The sequence below is a fragment of the Triturus cristatus genome, chromosome 3_1, assembly GCF_964204655.1.
Source record: "Triturus cristatus chromosome 3_1, aTriCri1.1, whole genome shotgun sequence".
In the NCBI taxonomy this organism is placed as follows: Eukaryota; Metazoa; Chordata; class Amphibia; order Caudata; family Salamandridae; genus Triturus; species Triturus cristatus.
In genome coordinates, this window is record NC_140583.1 from 311,256,681 (window position 1) to 311,277,295 (window position 20,615).

The window sequence follows — 20,615 nt, forward strand, 5'->3', positions numbered from 1 at the left end:
GCTCCGGAGTGGGTGAAATTGTTAATGCGGGTGGAAGCAGAGAGGCCCAGAGAGTGTACTGTGACCCTGCTGCCTTTGAAGCACTCCATGGTCGAATCTGCTTTGTCCCCAAAAAAACAGGAACCATCAAATGGTATGTGCATAAGGCTTGCATGGACATCTCCCAAAAACCCGGTGGACACATTTAGGCTTGTCCGTTCTTCTCAGAGAATCAGTGGTATTAAGCACACAGCGAAATGTGAATTTGGCTGCATCACAACCATCAAACATGGCTTGAGAAAGGAATATACGTGCTTCTTCTTGGACCATATGCAATACCTGGGCTAATGAGTCCCACAATCCATCAGAGTAGCAGCCCAGAAGGCAGCTGGAATTTAAAGAGTGAAAGGCAAAGCTTGTTGGGAAGATTCTTTTATTGACGGTTTCTATCCTATTCGATACCCTGTCAGACGGAGTATTGTGAAACGAGTTCCAATTTACCTTACTGGCCAACGTCTGTACACAAGGGGCTTGGGCACTGGGTGCTGAGTAATACATTCTGAATCATCTGGAACAGAGCGGTGGTGTATGGCGATCTGTCAGTCAACAGGTGGGCCTAAGCAGAGTTTGGCCCAGGTCCCCAAAAGTGTATCGGTTAGAACCTCTTTAAATGGAAAATATAGCTAGGAACTTGTTTGGCCAGGCTGAAGTACTTTAGTCAAGATGTTGGTATTAACTTGCTGTGTAGGAAGCTGAAGATCGAGAGCCTCAGTTGCCCTTCACAAAACCATTGCAAACGAGGTGCTACCCTCAGTAGCACGGACTGGGGTAGAAACTAGCCCAGTATCCTGGGAGGTATCCAAACCACTAGAACCTTGGAGGTCTTTGTACCAGTTATCCTCTTGGTATGGCTGGTTAATCTCATCCCCAGCATCATAACCTCTGTGCCGAATAATTCATAGAGGACATGAATCCTTCCAGAAGGTAGAAGCACTGTGTCAGAAGTGAATCACACAGAATCAAAAGGGTGGCTAGATGTTTGTGGCTCAGATATAGCAGCTCAAAGCCTAAGTCGAGCCTGGGGTGGAGCAGTCTTGGTGATCCACAGCAGTATGGCTTGGCCATCATCGTCCATAGTCGATGGTGCCACCATCGGCGTTGGTGGATCGAATTCTGGCATGGATTGTGGCCCCGGGGAGAAGACCGGTACCAAAGTCAGTGAAAAGCCTGGAGCAAATTCATAAGGGCCTAGCTGGTGCCAAGGGTTATCCTGCTGGTGGAAGCCCAGTTGGGAGACCTCTCAACTCCTTGGGTTCCGCAGGGGCACCAGAGAGAACGAGTAACATGCCAAAAAGATGGAGCATGGCTTCGCAAAAGTCCTCAGTTTGCTGTAGCTTTGCAGATGGCCCTGAAATTCCGGTTGCCATGGAACAAGGGTCAAAATCGACTGAAGTAGAGCAACTTCGTTAGGGAGACTTGGAGGCACAATAACACCCTTTTGTCTTCACAAGGGATTGAGAATGGCAGGGCGGGCCGAGTCCCGCTTGGACTTTACACTTTTTCTTGGATTTGCCCAAGGATCTAGATCACAAAGCCAATCTGTGTCGGGAGCAACCACAGGAGTGGGACCAGAACCTTCCTTTAAACCTCGACTGATCATCGTGTGGGGTCTTGTGGTGCCTACTCATGAAAGCCTTCGCTTTCCAGTCTCAAATGGCTTTAGGGGACTTCAGGTGACCATCGCTACAGGCCTTGGACTCGTGGTCTGACCATAGGCACAATCACATGTGGGTCAGCCGCAGACATCTGTTTGTAACAATTTCCACAGGATTTAGACTGCATTTGGGAGGCGACATTTTCCCTTGCACACTGCAGAATGTTTCATCAATATTCTGTCTCATAGAGTCAAGGGAAGCAACTGATGTCAGAGTGGATGGGTTGCGCCTATACAGGCCCACACGTCAAGTCTGGCACAGTATGATACCAAAGTGGAGCCATCGGCGCTACCTCCCAGCATGCATGAATTATGAAGAAAATCTTCATAATCCAGTCTGACGTCTGGGGAATATTCAAAAGGTGTGTAATCGGAGGTTAGAAGTCTCTTTCAGAAAAGGAGTGCCGTGAGTCAGTGCCAAGGTTTTGTTTTGCTAAATCATCAGATTTCAGTGATCTGAGACAACGGTCTTCTAAAATGACTTGTAAAGCTCTTTTGGGGTAGAACAGAGACTATTTTTAAAAGTGTCCGATTCACACTGAATGTATAAACTGGGAAATAGATCTTGTTATCTATCCTGACCTGCACAGCCACCTTGCTTACCAATACCCCATCTCACCCACCTGGACAGCGTCACGTTTTAACTATACAGGAACAAGGAAAACACCAAGCATAATCTTGCCAATTCACAGATCTACATTTTAGAGGTTATCATAGCATAAATTTTGGATACTCTATAAATAAATTCTATAAATTTAGGGTTACTAAGCAGGTCTGTCCCTCAGATGGGTCCATATGCAATCTCACACATACAACAGTTTCAACTAGTTTTCAAATCGTCATTGTGCATAGCTAAACTAAGAATGTATTTTTCAGATAACAGAATATACAGGCTAAAACTTAAAGATAAAGCTATTCCTCAAGTTACACATGTCAGACAGGTGCCATAAACAACAAACTGCTCCTCATGGTACACAGATAATAGAGGTTCAGGCTCATCATTTGCAGAGCTTTGAATATCAGGGCAGTCTTCTGGACACATAGAAACTAATGTTCAGGCTACACAGACTCTACAGGCTGATGCCAGAGACAGCATAGCTATCCATAAAATCAAGTCAGGACTTAAACAGCAGAGCTGCTTGTTAGATCACATGGTACTTTCCATTTTATGCCAGTGGGAGTAAACCTCATTACACATGGATTTATTTCAGCTCAAGGCAGAGACAACCCAGCTACTCCTCAAGATAAAAAGATCTTGAACAGCAAAGCTATCTGTCACGCACATACAGGAACTTCAAATTCACATATCAAAACAAAGTTAAGCTCCATTTCTGCTATTATGTATGAACAATACATACTTATTGTACTTATGCTGTCTGGTATCAGATTCTGCCAACATTTAGGGCACAATACATTTGATACTGAAGCGCTACCGCAGATCCTATGGTATGTTAACCTCACTGTGACTCTTTTCCTTTTGCATTCCAGTCAGGCCTAATCTGTAGGGTACAGTGTATGGAGGGCTAGCTTGTGAACACCTTAGGAGCCAGGCCTACATGGATTACTGCTATAGATGATCTAGGAACGCAGTGTGTGGCAGGGAACATTCTGGGCTATTTTTTTCAGGAGCAATATACCAAGGGAAAAGCATGGGTATTGCCCATGGCATTTGAAAGCACGTTCTATGTATTTCACTTCAAGTTATCAAATGGCCTCAGCAGGATATAACATTTGTTTGTACATATTATATGCACCCCACCGGCCATTTTACTGGTAATACATACCCAGAAGGGGAGGATGCCAATTTCCATTTGCGTTTAGAAGTCCTCAAGATGATATGTCTAGCCAGTTAAATTGTTTGCCATGAGTGCTACACAACTTCACTGAAAGATCTTGAAAACACAACAAGTTGTTATATTGCTGCAGGGGGTCCCATAGCGCTGCAAGGCACATGCTATGTATGGTATTTTGCACTGGGTAACTTTGAACAAGAAATTCACATTCAAAATGGATGCCACCTTGACTCTCTGAAGCTTCTTCTTTGCTATACATATCCTAGTCATGTATTTTAACAGAAGGGATGGTCTACCATTTAACATTCACATACTGCTTGAAAATTATAATATTAGAATAGCACAGCAGTCACAGCCAATCAAGTGATGACATAGAAAACCACAGAGTAGGGCAGCAAACACTACTTTCTGTTGAAATTGGTGAATGGTTGATCACGCAGCTGGAGCTCCCTTCTCTCCTTGGATATTACTTCAAGTACAGGCCATCATGGGCATGGGGAGGGGGGCACAAGGTATCCGGAGGCCACATTTTCAATCTCCTGCACCCCCACATGGGTGTCACTGAGTCAAAGCCTGAATAATGTCTTTGACTAGCATGGTGCCAATCACCATCTTCTCGGTGTTCACCGTCAGCTGAGCCGCACCACCCTCTTTGGTCGCTAATGTAACAAGCACAAGGTTTCCACTACTAACAGTCTTGGCAGCAAACCTTTAAGAAAGGACAAAGAAAACACTTTTAGTTAGAACAAGGCACCAAATATACCATCGTGTCATTCAGCAAGTGCTGAAAAACTATTAGTTGATGTGCTATGTATAGTCTCAACTATGAACTATGTACATGGCCAGTGTTAGCGATTTGCTATATCATTTTGAGCATTCTTCTCCCTAAGAGAAGTACTTACTAACAAAGGTTATTAGGAAGTAAATGGTAATTATTTTTAAGCAATACAATATGTATTGCAATTTAATATGTCACAATTTTGAAATCTTTAAAACGTCTTCCACACCTCCACCATTTCAGGCCCATCTTTGACATATTCAGAAGATGCTACAAATATTAGTCAACATGATTGGAGAGTGCTATCCTGTGTCTCTCTAGACCATCTCTTGTCTGCTTAAGAGCACTTCAGGAGGGATGGGACAGAATTAAAGAATAATTAATCAGCTGGGTGCTGAGCACTGCAACAGCTCCATATGTTTGTTGGCGCACAAAATAGTCAATCATTCAAGGTTTTTGGAGAGTGTAGGGCCACTCAAATGAGTGTCCCAGCACTAAAGGTTCAGTGACCACTAGTCAAGAGGGATTACTGAAAAGCCAGTCTGAACAACCAACTTTTAGGCCAATTTGAAGGATCCTTAATACTTCGTGGCCCGCAAATTGAAGGGAAGAGCATTCCAGTCAGAAGCAGCGAGAGCTAAAAAGGAGCCACCCCATTTTTTTCTTTTAGTTTTGGGCACAACTTCCAACAAAGCATCTGAGGAACGCAGAGGTCTTGCTGGAAGGTAGTGTGTGAGTCCATTGGCCAGGAAACGAGACCTGACTGATGGGCCAGCACAAGCCCCTTGAGTTGAACTCTTTCACGGACTAGCAGCCAGTGCAGCTCTTTAGGGTGCTGACGAATATGGTTGCTTTTCCGAAGATTTAATAGGAGCCATGCTGCAGTGCTCTGCACCAACTGGAGTCACTTAAGTTGGAAAACTGGGAGACCCAATAAATAGTATGTTTGACTTCAGTGCTATCTATTCAAAAGGAAAGGTTTCTTACCTGTAACTCCAGGTCTTCTGTAGGGTAATCTCCATTGAAGTCCTAAGCACTTAATAGTCCCGCCCACATGCGGGAACCCTGGAGCACTTTTCCACAATCTATCTTCCTAAGTGTAGAAGTTGCTTCAGTTCTTTTTGAGGTAATACGTATTTAATGAAATATAGGTACCATGGTTACCTCTGTCCACTTCACTGGGGAGGAGGGAGGGTTGCTTAAGACTTCAATGGAAATTCCCGTATGAGAGAACTGGAGTTACAGGTAAGAAACTATTCCTTCTCTTGTAGGGGAGCTCAATTGATAGTCGTAATCACTGAATAGAGTAGCAAGATTATCCCTACTAATAGTGGTGGTGAGGACAGAGGAATGAGTAAGGTAGCCATTTAAGCAAATAGATTTCTAAGGGTTGCCTGTCCTACCTGAGCACCTGCTCTAGCATCAGAGTCTAGGCAACAGTGTTTGGTGAATGTATGAACAGATCTCCACGTGGCTGCTTTGCAAATATCTGGTATATTTCTCATTAAAGCAGCAGTAGCTAGTGGAGTGTGTCTCAGGTCTAGCTGATAGAGTCTTGTTAGCTTTCTGATAGTACAATAGGATAAGGGAAACTATCCGTCGGGAAATGGGTTACTTGTAAGTGGCTAACCCTGTACGGACCAGACCATAGTTGATAAACAATTGGTACGAGCTGCGGATGTCACATGTCTTATCAAGATAAAACTTCAAGACTCTCCTCACATCTAGACACTGAAATGTTCTTTCAGCTGGAATAGAGGGATGCTGAAAGAATATTGGTAATGAGATGGTTTGATTAAAGTGGATATCCGAAATAACCTTAGGGAGGAATTTCCAGTCAGTCCTTATGACCACTTTGTTGGAGTGAAAGACTGTGTATGATTCAGGAGAACATAATGCTTGGCTCTCGCTAACCCTGCAGGCTGATGTGATCACTACGTGGAAAGCGGTTTTTCATGAAAGATGTTGTAGGGATGCCTTGTGAATGGGCTCAAAAGAGTCCTGAATAAGTCATGAAAGGACTAAGTTGGGTTCCCAGGGAGGTGAAGGATGCCTAATGGGAGAGAAAAACTTCTTCAACCCTATCAGAAAATCCTTGATCACTGGCATTTTGAAAAAAGAGGTATGTGAAGGACATTTTCTGTAGGCAGTAAGGGCTGCAAGTGAACCTTACAGTAGAAAATTGCAGGCCAGATTTTGCCATATGTTGTAAGTATGGAAGAATGACATCTTCCTGGCAAGTTGACAATTGGTTGATGTGCTATGTATAGTCTCAACTATGTACTGTGTACATGGCCACGTTCTTAGAGGAACACCACATGATTGTAAGGTATGTCCCAATCCGCAATGTACGGTCAGCCCACCTTCAGCTACTGACTACCCCTGCCTTTAAGCTCAAACGCAGGGAGTGTGCAGGTTCTCCTATCTTGCCCCTAAATTCTGGAATTCCCTACCACTAGCAATCCGGATGCGTGACAACTTGCGGGGGTTCAGAAAGGCGCTTAAGACCTGGCTGTTTGAGCAAGCCCACACGTAATCCACCTCCGTCTTGTCACTGCCCAAGATCAGTGCCATGAAACCTCCTGGTGACCGTGCGCTTTAGAAAATTCTGCTAACACCACATGCAAAATCTCCTCCACTTGAAGGCATATGCGGAGCGTGAAGAAGGTCGCTTAGCCTCCTTGAAGATGTCCAGGAAGTCTTGTGGCAGATTCAAGTGTCTGTACTGCACTACTTCAGGAGCCATGCAGCCAAATTTAAGGAGGAGAGATCGGGGTGAACCATCTAGCCTCATAATTTTGTGAGTAGGTCTGTTCTGCATGGCAACTTGAGATGTGGATGCTCTGACTGGTGAAGAAGCTTTGTGAACCACCTTTGACGTGGCCACTACAGAGCTATTAGGATCATTTTGGCTCTCGAGTGGGACAGCTTGATGAGGGCTGACAGGATCAGGGGAATTGTCAGAAAGGTGTAAAGAAATTTGCCAGACCAGTCGATCCATAGGTCATTCCCCAGTGATTCTGGCTGGAAGTACAACGGGCGAAGCTTTGCCATTTTTTGTTTTCTGCGGTGGAGAACAAGTTGATGGTTGGAGGGCCTGCAGCTTGAAGATGTTTTGTATGATGTCGCTGTGTAAGACTTATTCGTGTTTTTTTTGCAGAACTCTCCTGCGCGGCTGCCTGAGCATTTTGGACACCTGGAAGTTGAGTTGCCGTGATCGTCATGTCCCTGGCTACGAGCCATTTCCAGACTGTTTGAGCCTCATGTGACAAGGGCCTGGACCTCGTTCCTCCCTGCGTGTTGAGGAAGTACATGGTGGCTGTATTGTACATCTGAACAAGCAGGGACTGGGTTTTGAACGATGGATGAAACGCCTTCAGCGCTAGATGGACTGCGTGTAGTTCAAGGAGATTGATGTGATAGGTCATCTCCCTTAGTGACCACGTACCCTGAGTTTGGAGGTGATCCTGGTCAGTTCCCCATCCTAGTAGTGATGCATCCGTCACTATTGTTTGAGAAGGAACCTGCTGATGAAATGGCATTCCTTGATGCAGATTGGCTGGAGAGCACCACCATTTCAGTGACAGCTTCGCATGAAGGGATAGTTATATCCTGTCTCCCCAGTTGCCCATCAGTTGGTCCCACTCGTCCTCAAGACATTCCTGGAGAGGTCATATATGGAGACAGCATTCGGTGTGAGGAAGATGCAGGAGGTCACTGAGCCGAGAAGAGACAATACTGCTCTCACTGTCGGATGAGACGCTCTCAAGAGAGAATGACATTTTTGATGGATTGGAAAGTGTTTCTCCTCCGTAGGACACACTGTTGCCTGTATTGTGTCGATGGAGGAGCCCAAGGATTTGACTTGAGTAGTTGTTGACTTGCTGAGGTTGACATGAAGCCCTAACCTTTGATAGAGATCACAAGACCATTTGTAATGAAGCTGGGCATACTGAGACATTGACGCTTTGAATAGCCAATCGTCTAGGTATGGTTAAGTGAAGATTCAGAGCTTCCTGAGGTGAGCAGCCACTACTGCCATGCAGTTGGAGAATGTTCTAGGTGCTGACTTCAGGCTATATGGAAGTACTTGGTACTGATAGTGGTCCTGCCTCACCTCAAACCTCAAGAACTTTCGATGTTTTCTGGTGATTGGAATATGAAAGTATGCATCATGAAGGTCGATGGAACAAAGCCAATCCCCCTGATGTAATTTGGGATAGATTTGATGCAATACCAGCATCTGGAACTTTTCTCGCCAAATACATTTGTTGGCTGTTTTGAGGTGGAGTATGGGTCTAAATTCATTCTCATTCTCGTCTTTCTTCTTCGCCAGAAAGTATCTGGGATAAATATCTTTTCCTTGTCTGTGAGAAATGGGATATACTGCTTTTGTAAGAGGATGTTGACTTTCAACCGTAGCAATGGGAGATGAACATTGGACAGTTTTGGAGGTAGGGACAGTGGAGGACTGGAGAGTCTGAACCAATATCCATTTTGTACAATATTCAGAACCCAAGCGTTTTGCGTTATGTTTTGCTACTCTGCCAGATAATGAGACATGCCTCCCCCCACTGAAGTGGGTAACAGAATAGGGGGAAGTAATAATTCAGGTTTTCGATCCTGATGGTGGTTTGCCTTCTTGAGCAAGCTGCTGAGTGGATCTTCCCCTAGTCTGCTTTCGTTGGTATTGCTGATAAGGTCATTGGGGCTGTGGTTGTTGTGACCCTGATACCATTGAGGGGCTTGTACCCTATGAGTATAGAAACAGCGTTGATAGGGCCTGAAACATTTCCGTTGTTTCTTGGTATCTCTAAGCCCGCCGCCTTAAGAGTCTTCATTTAAACCTTCATGCGTGCCATCTCGTCATCAGTGTGGCTTCCGAAGAGGGTAGAACCAGAGAATGGGAGATTTAGTATCCTCTGTTGAGACTTTGGTTTGAGAGTGTGAGATGGAGCCAAGAATGCCTCACCTGAGCGACGCCGAGCAGCTAAGAGGAAAGAGTCTGCTGCAGCACTTATGACTTGATTAGAAAGCATTAAGAATTTCCAAGAAGTCTTCCCATTTATCTCTGGGGAGATGTTCTGCAAACGGCTTTATGGATTCCCATAGTGCCCTAACATGCCTGCCAAGAAGGGCAGTTGCACTGGCCGCTTTCATGGTTGTTGCAGCAGTGTTGCAAACTTTATGACCCACAGAGTCTAGCTTTTGACTCTACTTCTCAGGGGGCACTGTAGAAGTAAGAGTGGTGGTATGGTGCTTTTTTGCCGCTACTACAACCACTGCGTCTGGGGGAAGGGTCAGCACGGAAAAAGGCAGGATCTTGCTCCAGAGGATGATATTTCTTTTGAAGCCTCGATGGAGGTGGAGGAGGAGGTGGTGGTGGTGGTGGAGGAAGAGAGGACGCTGGTGGTGGAAAACTTAGTTTGACCCTTGAAGAAGTGGAGTAAGTCCTGGAATATTCAGAGTCTGGAGATGAATAAATGAGTCTCCTCTTTTTCCTTACATCCTGTAATCTTGTCGATGTTGAAAGACTTCTTGACGTCGACCGCCTTTGACGCCTCGATGTTGGTCCATTTCTCGACAGTGATCTTCGATGGCACGACTCATCGATGTAGGATAAGGTCTGTCGGTCGTCGTTGTGTGTGTGTCTTCAACTTCAATTCACCTTGACTCGATGATAATCTTAGGTGCTTCCTCTATGTCGAAACGGCTATTGATGGCGAGCAGGTAGGGGTCGTACCTCACCTTGAGACTTGGACCAACGGCGTTTGTCTGCAGTTTTCTTGCTTGCACGCTCTTCCGAGACATATGACATAGCCATGGTAGAGGACTGTGTGAGAAAGTGGCTCTGTATATACTGTTCCCAAATAGGTACAGGGTGTACAGAGTCTACAGTCGCCAGAGGTTTGGCAGAGGCTAAAGTTAGATATAACCTTACTCTCTAAAGTGGTAGCTTGGTCGAGCAGTAAGGCAGTATCAGAGGACAGTGTAAAGCATTTGTTGCACACACTCAGCCAGCAAATGGTCTCACACACTCAATAACTGAACTCTTGGCCAATGGTTTATATATAAAAAATATATGCTTGTTTTATTTTAGAACCAACAATAGGCATTAAAATATACTTTCTCATAATGAGATGCTTTATATAAATACTTTTGCAATATGCAATTGACTTTTGTAGAAAGTTACAAGTGGTTGCAATAGGCAACACAATTCTAAACACAATAATGCATTGAGGTCAATGGAAGTTTCAAGTTATTTGCCACAGATTACTTTTAGGATTACTTTTGAAATTCCAGGACTGGATCCTAGATTCAGTCCTGGGTCAGTACTTGGAATCAAGTGATAAAAGTCGACTTAATTACTGTGATGATTTTTAGACAATATTTTGCTATTTTAAAAGTTGACACTTAGAAAATATTTCATAGAAAACAGTCAATGATTCCCTATGGCAGAAAATTCAAGTTGCAGGTATAGTATGTTCTCGTTACTTTTGTAATCCAGTACTGGGTGCCAACACTCAGTACTGGGACCTTTATCCAAAACAGGTAAGTAATTACGTTTTCAGATATTATACGATTTTTAAAGAATATTTAAAGACTGCAGAAATTGACACTTAGAAGAAATTTCACAGAAAAACAGTCAATGATTTCCTATAGGAGAAAATTGGGTTACTGGTAAGTACAGTTGTAAATACTTTTCAGAATCAGTGCTGGGCACCAAGATCCAGCACTGGAAGCTCATCTAAGAGCAGGTGAGTATTTTCGTTTTCGTTACTCGGCTGATTTTTGGTGAATATTTTAAGTTTTGAAAAGTCCACACTTACAAGAAATTTCAGGAAAAGCCAGTCAATGTTACCCTATGGAGAAAGGAATATGCTACTTACCAGTATGCATCTGTTCTTGGCATGTAGAGCTGCAGATCTACACACTTTTGCATAGATCGCCATCTGGTGTTGGGCCCGGATGTTTGCAGTTTGTTTTAAATCTTGGAAAGTCTTTGGAAGTCACGAGGTCGGTGACTCCTCCCTTGGTTCGTATTGCGCATGGGCTTCGGCTCCATTCTCAGATTGTTTTTCGCCAACAGGGAAAGATGGAGCGTAGTAATAACAGTGAAGAAACCCATGTGTGTTGTATCTAAATAAGATAGACTGGAACAGATACAGGTAGCCGGGGAGGCGGGCGTAGATCTGCAGCTCTACATGCCAAGAACAGATGCATACTGGTAAGTAGCATATTCCGTTCGAGGCATATGAGCTGCAGATTACACACTTTTGCATAGACTATATAGCAGTTCCCAACCTTAGCGGCGACCACCGGTATCTGTTGCAGTGGTTTGAAATTGTGTTTTCAGTACAGCCTGGCCCACACTAGCTTGTTGCTTGGTTTGCACATCTACACAGTAATGTTTAGTGAAAGTGTGCGGTGTTGACCATGTAGCTGCCTTGCAGATATCATCTAATGGCATGTTCCCTAGAAAAGCCATAGAAGCCCCTATCTTTCTTGTAGAGTGGGCTTTAGGGGGAACAGATAGCATGTGTTTTGCTTTGTGGTAGCAAATCTGTATGCATTTTACAATCCACCTAGCTATCCCTGATTTAGAGATGGGGTTGCCTTTATGAGGTGGAGAGAAAGAGACAAACAGTTGCTATGTCTTTCTGAAAGTTTGTGTTCTCTGGATGTAGTAAAGTAAGGCCCATTTAACATCCAGTGTGTGTAGAGCCCTTTCTGCAACAGTTTTAATTTGCGAGAAAAAAAACGGTAATTCTACCGATTGGTTTAGATGAAAGGGTGAGATGACTTTGGGTAGGAATTTTGGGTTGGTACGGAGAACAACCTTGTTCGGGTGCATTTGGAGAAAAGGTTCTTGTATAGTAAGTGCTTGTATTTCACTGACCCTTCTAAGGGAGGTGATGGCTACAAGGAAAGCTGTTTTCCATGTGAGGAATTGCAGTTCGCATTTATGCAAGGGTTCAAAAGGCGGTCCCATTAGCCTTGTGAGCACTATATTTAAGTTCCACACAGGTGAGGGTGGCACTCTGGGGGGAATTATGCGTTTTAGGCCTTCCATAAACGCTTTAATGGCAGGCACTTTGAAAAGTGATAGGTGCTGTCTGTTTTGTAAGTAAGCAGCAATTGCTGCGAGGTGTAACCGAATAGATGTATATGCTAGGTTACATCTTTGTAGATGTAGTAAGTAGCATATGATGTGCTGTATGGATGCGTCTAGAGGGTTGATTGTGTTGTTATGGCAGTAAACAACAAATCTTTTTCACTTGGCAGCGTAGCAGGCTCTAGTGGTAGGACGTCTAGCTTCTCTGATAACATTCATACAGTCGGGGGGAAGGTTAAGGTATCCGAACTCTAGGATTTCAGGAGCCAGATCGCAAGGTTGAGCTGAGCTGGGTCCGGGTGTCTGATCTCTCCATGGTTCTGGGTTAGGAGGCATGGTGAGAGGTGTAATTTTTGGTGTGGCACTACTGAGAGTTCCAGCAACGTGGTGTACCATGGTTGTCTGGCCCATGTTGGAGCTACTAGAATGAGTGTGAGGGAGTGCTAATGGAATTAGTGGGAGAGGTGGAAAGGCGTATGCAAATTTGCCTGACCAGTTCATCCATATCGCATTGCCTTTGGACAATGGGTGTGGGTATCTGGCGGTGAAGCTTGGGTATTTTTTGTTTTTGTGGGTGGCGAATAGGTCTATTTGTGGATGCCCCCACATTTGAAAGAACGGGTGAAGAACTTGCGGGTGAAGTTCCCACTCGTGGATCTGCTGCGTCTGTCTGCTGAGCAGATCTGCCATGGTGTTCTGGACTCCTGGGACATGTTGGGCTAGGAGAAAGATTTTGTGTGGAATTGCCCATCTCCATATGCTCTGTGCTAGCTGAGAGAGCTGTGGAGAGTGTGTGCCGCCTTGTTTTTGGATGTAGTACATGGCGGTCTTGTTGTCCGTGCGGATAAGGACTGCCTTGCCTAAAATCTGTGTGTGAAAGGATTTTAGGGCTAGAAAGATTGCCAGTAGCTCCAGATGATTGATGTGGAGTAACTTTTGTTGCGGCGTCCATGTGCCCTGCACTGTGAGATGTAGTAGATGAGCTCCCCAGCCGGAGAGCGATGCGTCTGTTGTCAGGATTATTTGTGGAACCGGGTCCAGGAACGGTCGACCTCTGGAAAGATTTGTGGTGTTCCACCACTGCAGAGAGTGATGGGTGCGACCGTCTACCAACACCAGATCTGTCAGTTGCCCCTGGGCCTGGTTCCATTGGCGCGCTAAGCACTCTTGGAGTGGACGCATCTGGAGTCTTGCGTGAGGTACTATAAAAATGCAAGAGGCCATCATCCCTATCAGTTGCATAAACACTCTTGCTGGGAGGGAGTGTTGAAGTATGAATTTTTGACGACGCAAAGCTTGAATGCTTGCGATCCTTGCCGGATTGGGGTAGGCAATGGCTTTTGAGGTGTCTATGGTGGCAGCGAGGTATTGCTTTATGTGGGATGGTGTTAACTGGGACTTTTGGTGGTTCACCGTGAAGCCTAGTTGGTGCAGTAGCTGGATTGTAGTGGCGGTGTGGTGTACACATTGGTTGTAGGACGCGGCTTTTATGAGCCAGTCGTCCAGATACGGGAAGACGTGAATGTGCTGTCTTCTGAGGTGTGCCGCCACTACCGCTAGGCACTTGGTAAATACCCGTGGTGCTGTTGTGACCCCGAATGGGAGCACCTTGAACTGGTAGTGTTGCCCGTCCACTACGAATCTGAAGTACTTTCTGTGGGCATGATGTACCGGAATGTGAAAGTACGCGTCTTTCAAGTCCAGTGTGGTGAGAAAGTCGTTCTGGGAGAGGAGCGGAAGTACCTGCTGAACTGTTACCATGTGAAAATGGTCTGAATGTATGTATGTGTTTAGAGGCCGGAGATCTAAGATAGGTCGTAGAGTCTCGTCTCTTTTTGGTATCAGAAAATATAGGGAGTAGACTCCTACATTTTGCTGATCGTGGGGGACCTGTTCTATTGCGTGTTTTTGTAGGAGGGAGATCACCTCCTGTTTTAGTAACGTGGAATGTTCTTGTGACATTGGGCGTTGCCTGGGTGGAATGTTCGGGGGGGTTGATGTGAGTTCTAGGCAGTACCCTGAACGAATAATTTGGGTCACCCACTTGTCTGATGTGATGGACTCCCAGACGTGAAGGAAATTTTGTAGTCTGCCCCCGACCGGAGTGGGATGGTCTGGGGGGAGCAGGGGAAAGTCATTGGGTAGGCAGTGTGGCAGAGCAGGCAGTACTTGTTTTGCCTCTGCCTTTATTGTTATTTCCTCTATATCCGCCTCTTTGATAACCTTTTGTGAAGGTGGACTGAGGAGGGGATTTGTAAGATGTGGACGCGGTATCTGAGGAGTAGCCTCTGCCCGTGCCACGAAAGGAAGAGCGGCGAAAGGAACGTCTAGGAGGGTGTGACTGTAGGGCTCCCATAGATTTCGCCGTATCTGTATCTTTTTTCATCTTCTCGAGGGCCTCATCTATCTTTGGGCTGAATAAATGTTCCTGATCGAATGGGTGGTTTAATATAGAGGCTTGTACCTCGGGTTTAAAGCCGGACACTCTGAGCCAAGCGTGCCGACGGAGTAGGACACTGGTGTTAATGGCCCTGGAAGCTGTGTCTGCTGCGTCTAAGGCACAGCGTATAGAGGTATTAGTTATGGTCTTAACCTCTTCGATTAGTTCATTGGCCCTGTTTTTATATTTTTCTGGGAGATGGTGCATGATGGTTTCTAGCTCATCATAATGCGCCCTGTCGTATCTGGCCAATAGCGCTTGAGTGTTGGCGATACGCCATATGTTAGCTGCCTGTGACGCAGTGCGTTTTCCTGATGCGTCCAGGAGCTTTGGTTCCTTGTCAGGTGGTGGTGCTTCGCCTGACGCCTGGGATTTTGATCTCTTTCTTGCGGTGGATACCACTAGGGAATCCAGTGGCGCTGGCCCTTTGATGTAGGCAGGGTCTGTATGGGCAGCTTTGTACTTTTTTTCTATACGTGGGTTTAGGACCCTAGCCCTGACTGGGTCTTTAAAAACCTCTGGCGTATGTTTTATTACCCCTTTGAGCATAGGTAGTATAGCAGTAGACCTATGCACTGTATCAAAGGTGTCTAGGAGGAAATCTTCCTCTAATTGGTCAGTGTGTAGCTCTACCCCATGATAATGTGCCGCCCTCTGAAGTAGGTGGTGAAAACCTAGTGAGTCTTCTGGTGGTGATGGCCTGGATGGATATAGGTCATCTTGTGGGACATCTGGAATGTCTGGATTATTATAATCATCCCAGGGGTCTGGGGATCCTGTAGGGGTGGGGTCTTGTGGCACATCTGCTGGGTCGTAGTATGGGTCCCCCTGATCATCATGGTCTGGAGACGGGGTCGGAGAGCGATGAGGCAGGGGTGGAGAAGGTGGAGGGGGCAGAGGTGGAGAGGGTGGAGGAGGTGGAGGAGGCGGGGAAGGGGAGGTAGCACAGTCCTTCCTCTTTGGAGGTGGAGGTGGAGCTGGTCTGTCCAAAAGTCTCTTTTTAGAAGAAAGTGCCAAATGTCAGTTTTTGGATCCTTGGTAAGTGTCTTTTGTAAAGGATCCAGTGTAAAAAGTTCTTGCAACACTGGTTGTTCGGTCGGCGCCAACGTTTTCGGGGCCGACGGCTTCTTTGGCTTGTCTGTGCCGTGCTTTTTAGGAACCTCCGATTTTTTGTTCGGTGCCGATACAGGCCTCGGTGCGGGAGTGTCGGTGCCGAGGGCCTTATGATGTTTGGTCGGCACCGAGAGGCTAGGTTTCGACACCGATGGCTTTGGTGTGGAGCTCGGTGTCGAGGTAGAGGCCGATCTTTTCTTCGGTGCCGAAGGGTGTTTTTCGGCACCGCTGGCAGGCTGGCTCGAGCCCGAGCCGCCGGAAGGCTTACTTGGCTTCGTCACCGGGCCCGAAGGTGGGGTGTTTGAAGCAGTGTCTTTGGTCTTGCCTAGGCCCGAAGGTGAAGGCGTGACCGAAGCCTTTTTGGGTGTCGGCGCAGGTGTGGGAGGGGGTATTTTACTCACGACCCTCTGCGCCAGGGTGATGTCCTCCACATCCGAGTCGTCGGCTTCGGAAGCACTGACGAGGTCATCTTCGGTGTGCTGGTGTCCAGGAGCTTCGACGTCGTCCCCGAAGATGTCGACTGGAACGGAGGTCGAGGAGTGCACCATTTTCCTTCTGGCCCTTCGATCTCGAATAGTCTTTTTAGATCTAAAAGACTTGCAGGCGGGACAGTCTCGAGCCTCGTGTTCAGGGGGAGGCAGAGGTTGCACACCTCATGAAGATCGGTGTGGGGGAATTTGGACCCACATCGAGGGCACTTCTTAAATGGAGTTCTTTCCATCAGCCGGGGCGGGAGCCTGGAGAGGCCCGAAGGCCGCCGTCGATGACTGGAATCGAAAGTGCGTCGAAGAAGAAGATGATTGAGGAGATTAGTATCTAAACAATACCGCGGAGAGCGAGGATTTGCTTCGATCGTCGAACTGGAATGTTCGGAGCCGGAGCGCGAAGAATTACATCCGAGCCCGATGGCGGAAAAAACAATCTGAGGATGGAGCCGAAGCCCATGCGCAATACGAACCAAGGGAGGAGTCACCGACCTCGTGACTTCCAAAGACTTTCCAAGAGGAAAAACAAACTGCAAACATCTGGGCCCAACACCAGATGGCGATCTATGCAAAAGTGTGTAATCTGCAGCTCATATGCCTCGAACATGGAGTTATCGGTTTAAAGGTAAGTACTTGACTGGCAGAGTTAAGGTTCTGGGCATAGACTCAGGGGTCTCCCAGGGTCAGGTAGGTACAGTTGGTTCACCCTCAGCGGCACAAGGGCGGCCGGGTGCAGAGAGAGTTAGGCCCAATGTTATCCTATGAGAGGTTGGCGGCTGGTGACTAGCAGGCCACGCGGTTGTGGGAGCTCGGCTCCTGGTCACTTACTCAGGGCAAGTGGGGAAGTAGATAGGTGTAGAGGTTGCACTGCCAGGGCCATTTGGGCGGCTGGGTGCAGGGTGCTTTTGAGCCTTCGGGCGCTCAATTGATTTCAATGGGAAATCTCCGGTTTAGAAAAAGTCTGCAAGCTTGGGGACGAAGATTCTTCAGGTTCCACCACCACTTCGAGAGGTACGTTGGGTACTTGGAAGATAGGAAGGTACCCTGGGATTGGGCACAGGGGGCACCGGGTGCAGGGGTGCCTTTTGGTGTTGGGAAATCTTACCCTCTGTTGATCACGGTTGGGGGGCACCTGGTTCTGAGGCTGCAGGCTTCTTCAGGAATGTTGAGGGAGGTCCTTGGGTGCCGTACTCAGGGTAACAGTCGCCGTGGGGTCGTCCTCATGGTCTTTGTTCACTCCGGCACAGGCCAGGCTTGGCGAGTGCAGAGTGTGCTGGGTTCGCGGTTCCGGGCTGCTGCCAAGGATTAGAAGTAGATTTTGAGTAGAGCCTCTACTCATGGGAGTCCCAGGGGCTTACAGTCAAAAGGTAGCCAGGTCCTCCGGGGTTTGTGAGGTTGCTGGCCACAAGAGATGCCGGGTTGGAGCAGGAGCAGGTTCGAGGGTCGACAGGCCGGTAGGGCTGGGGCCAAAGCAGTTGGTGTCTTCCTCTTCTTAGCAGCTGCAGGGCAGGTCTTCTTTCTTCTAGCTCTTCTTCGGATTTTGGAATCTGGAATCTGGGGAAGGAAGGTTCAGGGTGCCCCTAAATACTAGATTTAGGGGCGTTACAGGTAGGTGAAGGGCAGGGACCAATGGGTCCCTGTCCTGGGGTGGGTACACCCCCTATCCTGCCTCTCTCCTGTGGGAGGGGGGCAGTAGCCTAGTCCTGATTGGGCAGGGCTTCCCATCTTCAAGATGGCGAGAGCCCGGAGATGTGCTTCACCTCGCCTCCCCCACCTGAGGGGTGGGGTTAGCAGGCTGGCACATCCCCTGTCCTTATTTGGGGTTTCCGGCCAAGCTTCCCGCCAGAGTGGGGGGTTGCGGTGGCCTGGGGAAGCTCACAGAGGCGGCATGCCTTTGAAGCTTCCCCCTGCCCATCCTGAGGGAGGAGATTTAGCACCTCGCCCAAGATGTGCATTGTTGCAGACCCAGGAGAGCAGGGGCTCTCCTACCCAGGGGTCCAGCAACATGTCTGCTGTGTGGCAGCCTAGGCAGCCTCAGAACAGACTTGGATTGTAGGTTAGGTTTCAGGGGGCATCTCTAAGATGCCCTCTGGGGTGCTTGGTACATTAAATCCCACACTGGCATCAGTGTGGGTTTAATGTGCTGAGAAGTTTGATACCAAACTTCTCAGTCTTCAGTGTTGCCATTATGGTGTTGTGGAGTTTGTGTTTGACGAGCTCCCAGCACCATATACTCTTAAATGGCAGCACTGCACTTACAGTGCCCAGGAATGGACCTGGGTACTGTAGGGGCACAGGGCTCCTGCTCCTGTGCCCACACCATTGGCATAGGGCACCCAGCTAGAGGGGTGGCTGATGTATGCCATGGCAGTGTAGGTGGTGGGCATGGCACACAGGGATGTGTGCCATGTCGACTCTTTGTTTTGTCTTGTACCCAGACACTCAGCCTGCAAGGGCAGTGTGTGTGTGTAAGGGTACAGGGCCTCTAAGGGTGGCACAATCAGTGCTGCAGCCTTTAGAGGCCTTCCCTGGTCACAAGGCCCTGGGTACCTAGGGTACCATTTACCAGGGGCTGACATGTGGCCAGGGTTTGCAAATTTGTGTTTTGTGTTTTAGGGAAGGAACATAGGCTCTGGGCTCCTGATTGGCAGGAGTCCAGGGCACACTCAGTCAAAGTACATTCAGCAATTCAGAAAAAAAGTGGGGGCATACCATGCAAGAAAGATGGCACTTTCTCACAGACTGGTCCTCTCCTTGCTCTAAGATTACCCCTTCAGACTGCATCGGTGGTCTTCGTAGCTCCTCAGTGTCACGGTGGCAAATGTTATCCCTGCCCCTCAGGGTACGTCTTGAAAAGTTCCTCAGTGGTGAAAAGACTAAGGAATATGACTTTCTGGGACATAGATGATGCAAACCTCATGACAGTCTGTTTTAGTCTTCTTTCTTCCACAGGGTAATTATTTTTATCTGACTAAATACTTTAATTTTCTTTCAGGAAAAAACAGAAAAAGCCAAGGAGATACCAAAATTGTCAAGTGAAGTCATTGTTACAAACATTCTGCGAATTTGGTGGAAAAAAAGCCAGAATTGGTCGAGCTCAGTGCTCCAGAATTCTGTCACCAGGCGCCAGAAAAAAGAAAGGAAGCAACAACTACCTGCTGAGCATGATGGGCTACGGGTGGTCTCTAGGATCGTAAAGGCACAGTCCCTATTTAACTCATATAATGACAGCCTACACTGTCCTGTTTTCCTTCATATCTATACTCTATCAAAAATGGGTTTGTGAAAGACATTTATGCTGTTTTACTAAAAACATCATGAAATGTATATATGTGTGTGTGTGTATATATATATATATATATATATATATATACACACACACACACACACACACACACACACATATATAAATAATTCTACTGACCCCTTATTCAGTGCAAGATGAAGAATTGGGCTATTGTAGCCTGCTACTATAGGCTTAATAATCTTTTTCCTTCTTAAGTGACTCTGTAGGCCTTCCAGAAGAAAGGCGAGAATCTACACTTAAGAAGATAGATTGTGGAAAGGTGCACGGGGGTTCCCGCACGTGGGCGGGACTCTTCAGTGCTTATGACTATCAATGGAGATCCCCTATGACAGAAAGTAGAGTATCAGAGTGTTTCCTGTATGGTAGGGCAGAAATTGTTGTCTTTGTGCCCTATGCTTCTAGTTCAAGCTGAAGTGTGCAGGCCAAGTTACCATGGCATTGCTACGATAAGAGGCAGTGCAATAGCAGGGAGCTGCAGTTTGTCTCATGCTTAGTTCAACGGCAACGTGAGGGATAGTCCAGGGCCTCTCTGAACTCTCATTTAATTGTTTTTAGTTGCCACAGGAAATAAATGTAAACATAAATAACATAGTTCATGACATCATAAACAAAGGCACTGCAAATGAACTGCAAGACACCACACAAACAGAAAAACACATTCCACTCATATCATTAAGGCCAGATAAGCTGTATTTACACATCTTTGTTGGCTATACATCCCGCTCCTTTCCATTTTAGTGCTTTAAATTGCAGTAATGTGTAATTAGGGCTATACAAATGCCCGTAAGAAAACAAAATTAGTAATCGTCCACAAAGAGATTCTTTGTCCTAGTAAGGAAGGTGCCTTAGACACAGCCCATCTTGAAAAAGTGCACTACATTACAATAGTT

At 46.7% G+C, this 20,615-nt stretch overlaps 1 protein-coding gene across 7 annotated transcripts in view; it reads right to left on the reverse strand.

The window, feature by feature from the left end:
• Positions 1–1,913: 1,913 nt before the first annotated feature.
• Positions 1,914–20,615, reverse strand: part of AP3B2 (adaptor related protein complex 3 subunit beta 2) — a 405,963-nt gene continuing 387,261 nt past the window's right edge. For 4 of the 7 annotated variants that reach the window (XM_085644010.1, XM_085644008.1, XM_085644007.1 and 1 more), the window contains one exon: positions 3,897–4,195. In XM_085644010.1, the coding sequence (XP_085500136.1) occupies positions 4,045–4,195 (151 nt within the window). In that variant the 3' untranslated portion in view covers positions 3,897–4,044. Of the gene's footprint in view, positions 4,196–20,615 lie in introns of all 7 variants that reach the window. The other 3 variants (XM_085644011.1, XM_085644012.1, XM_085644009.1) reach the window with 1 other exon arrangement.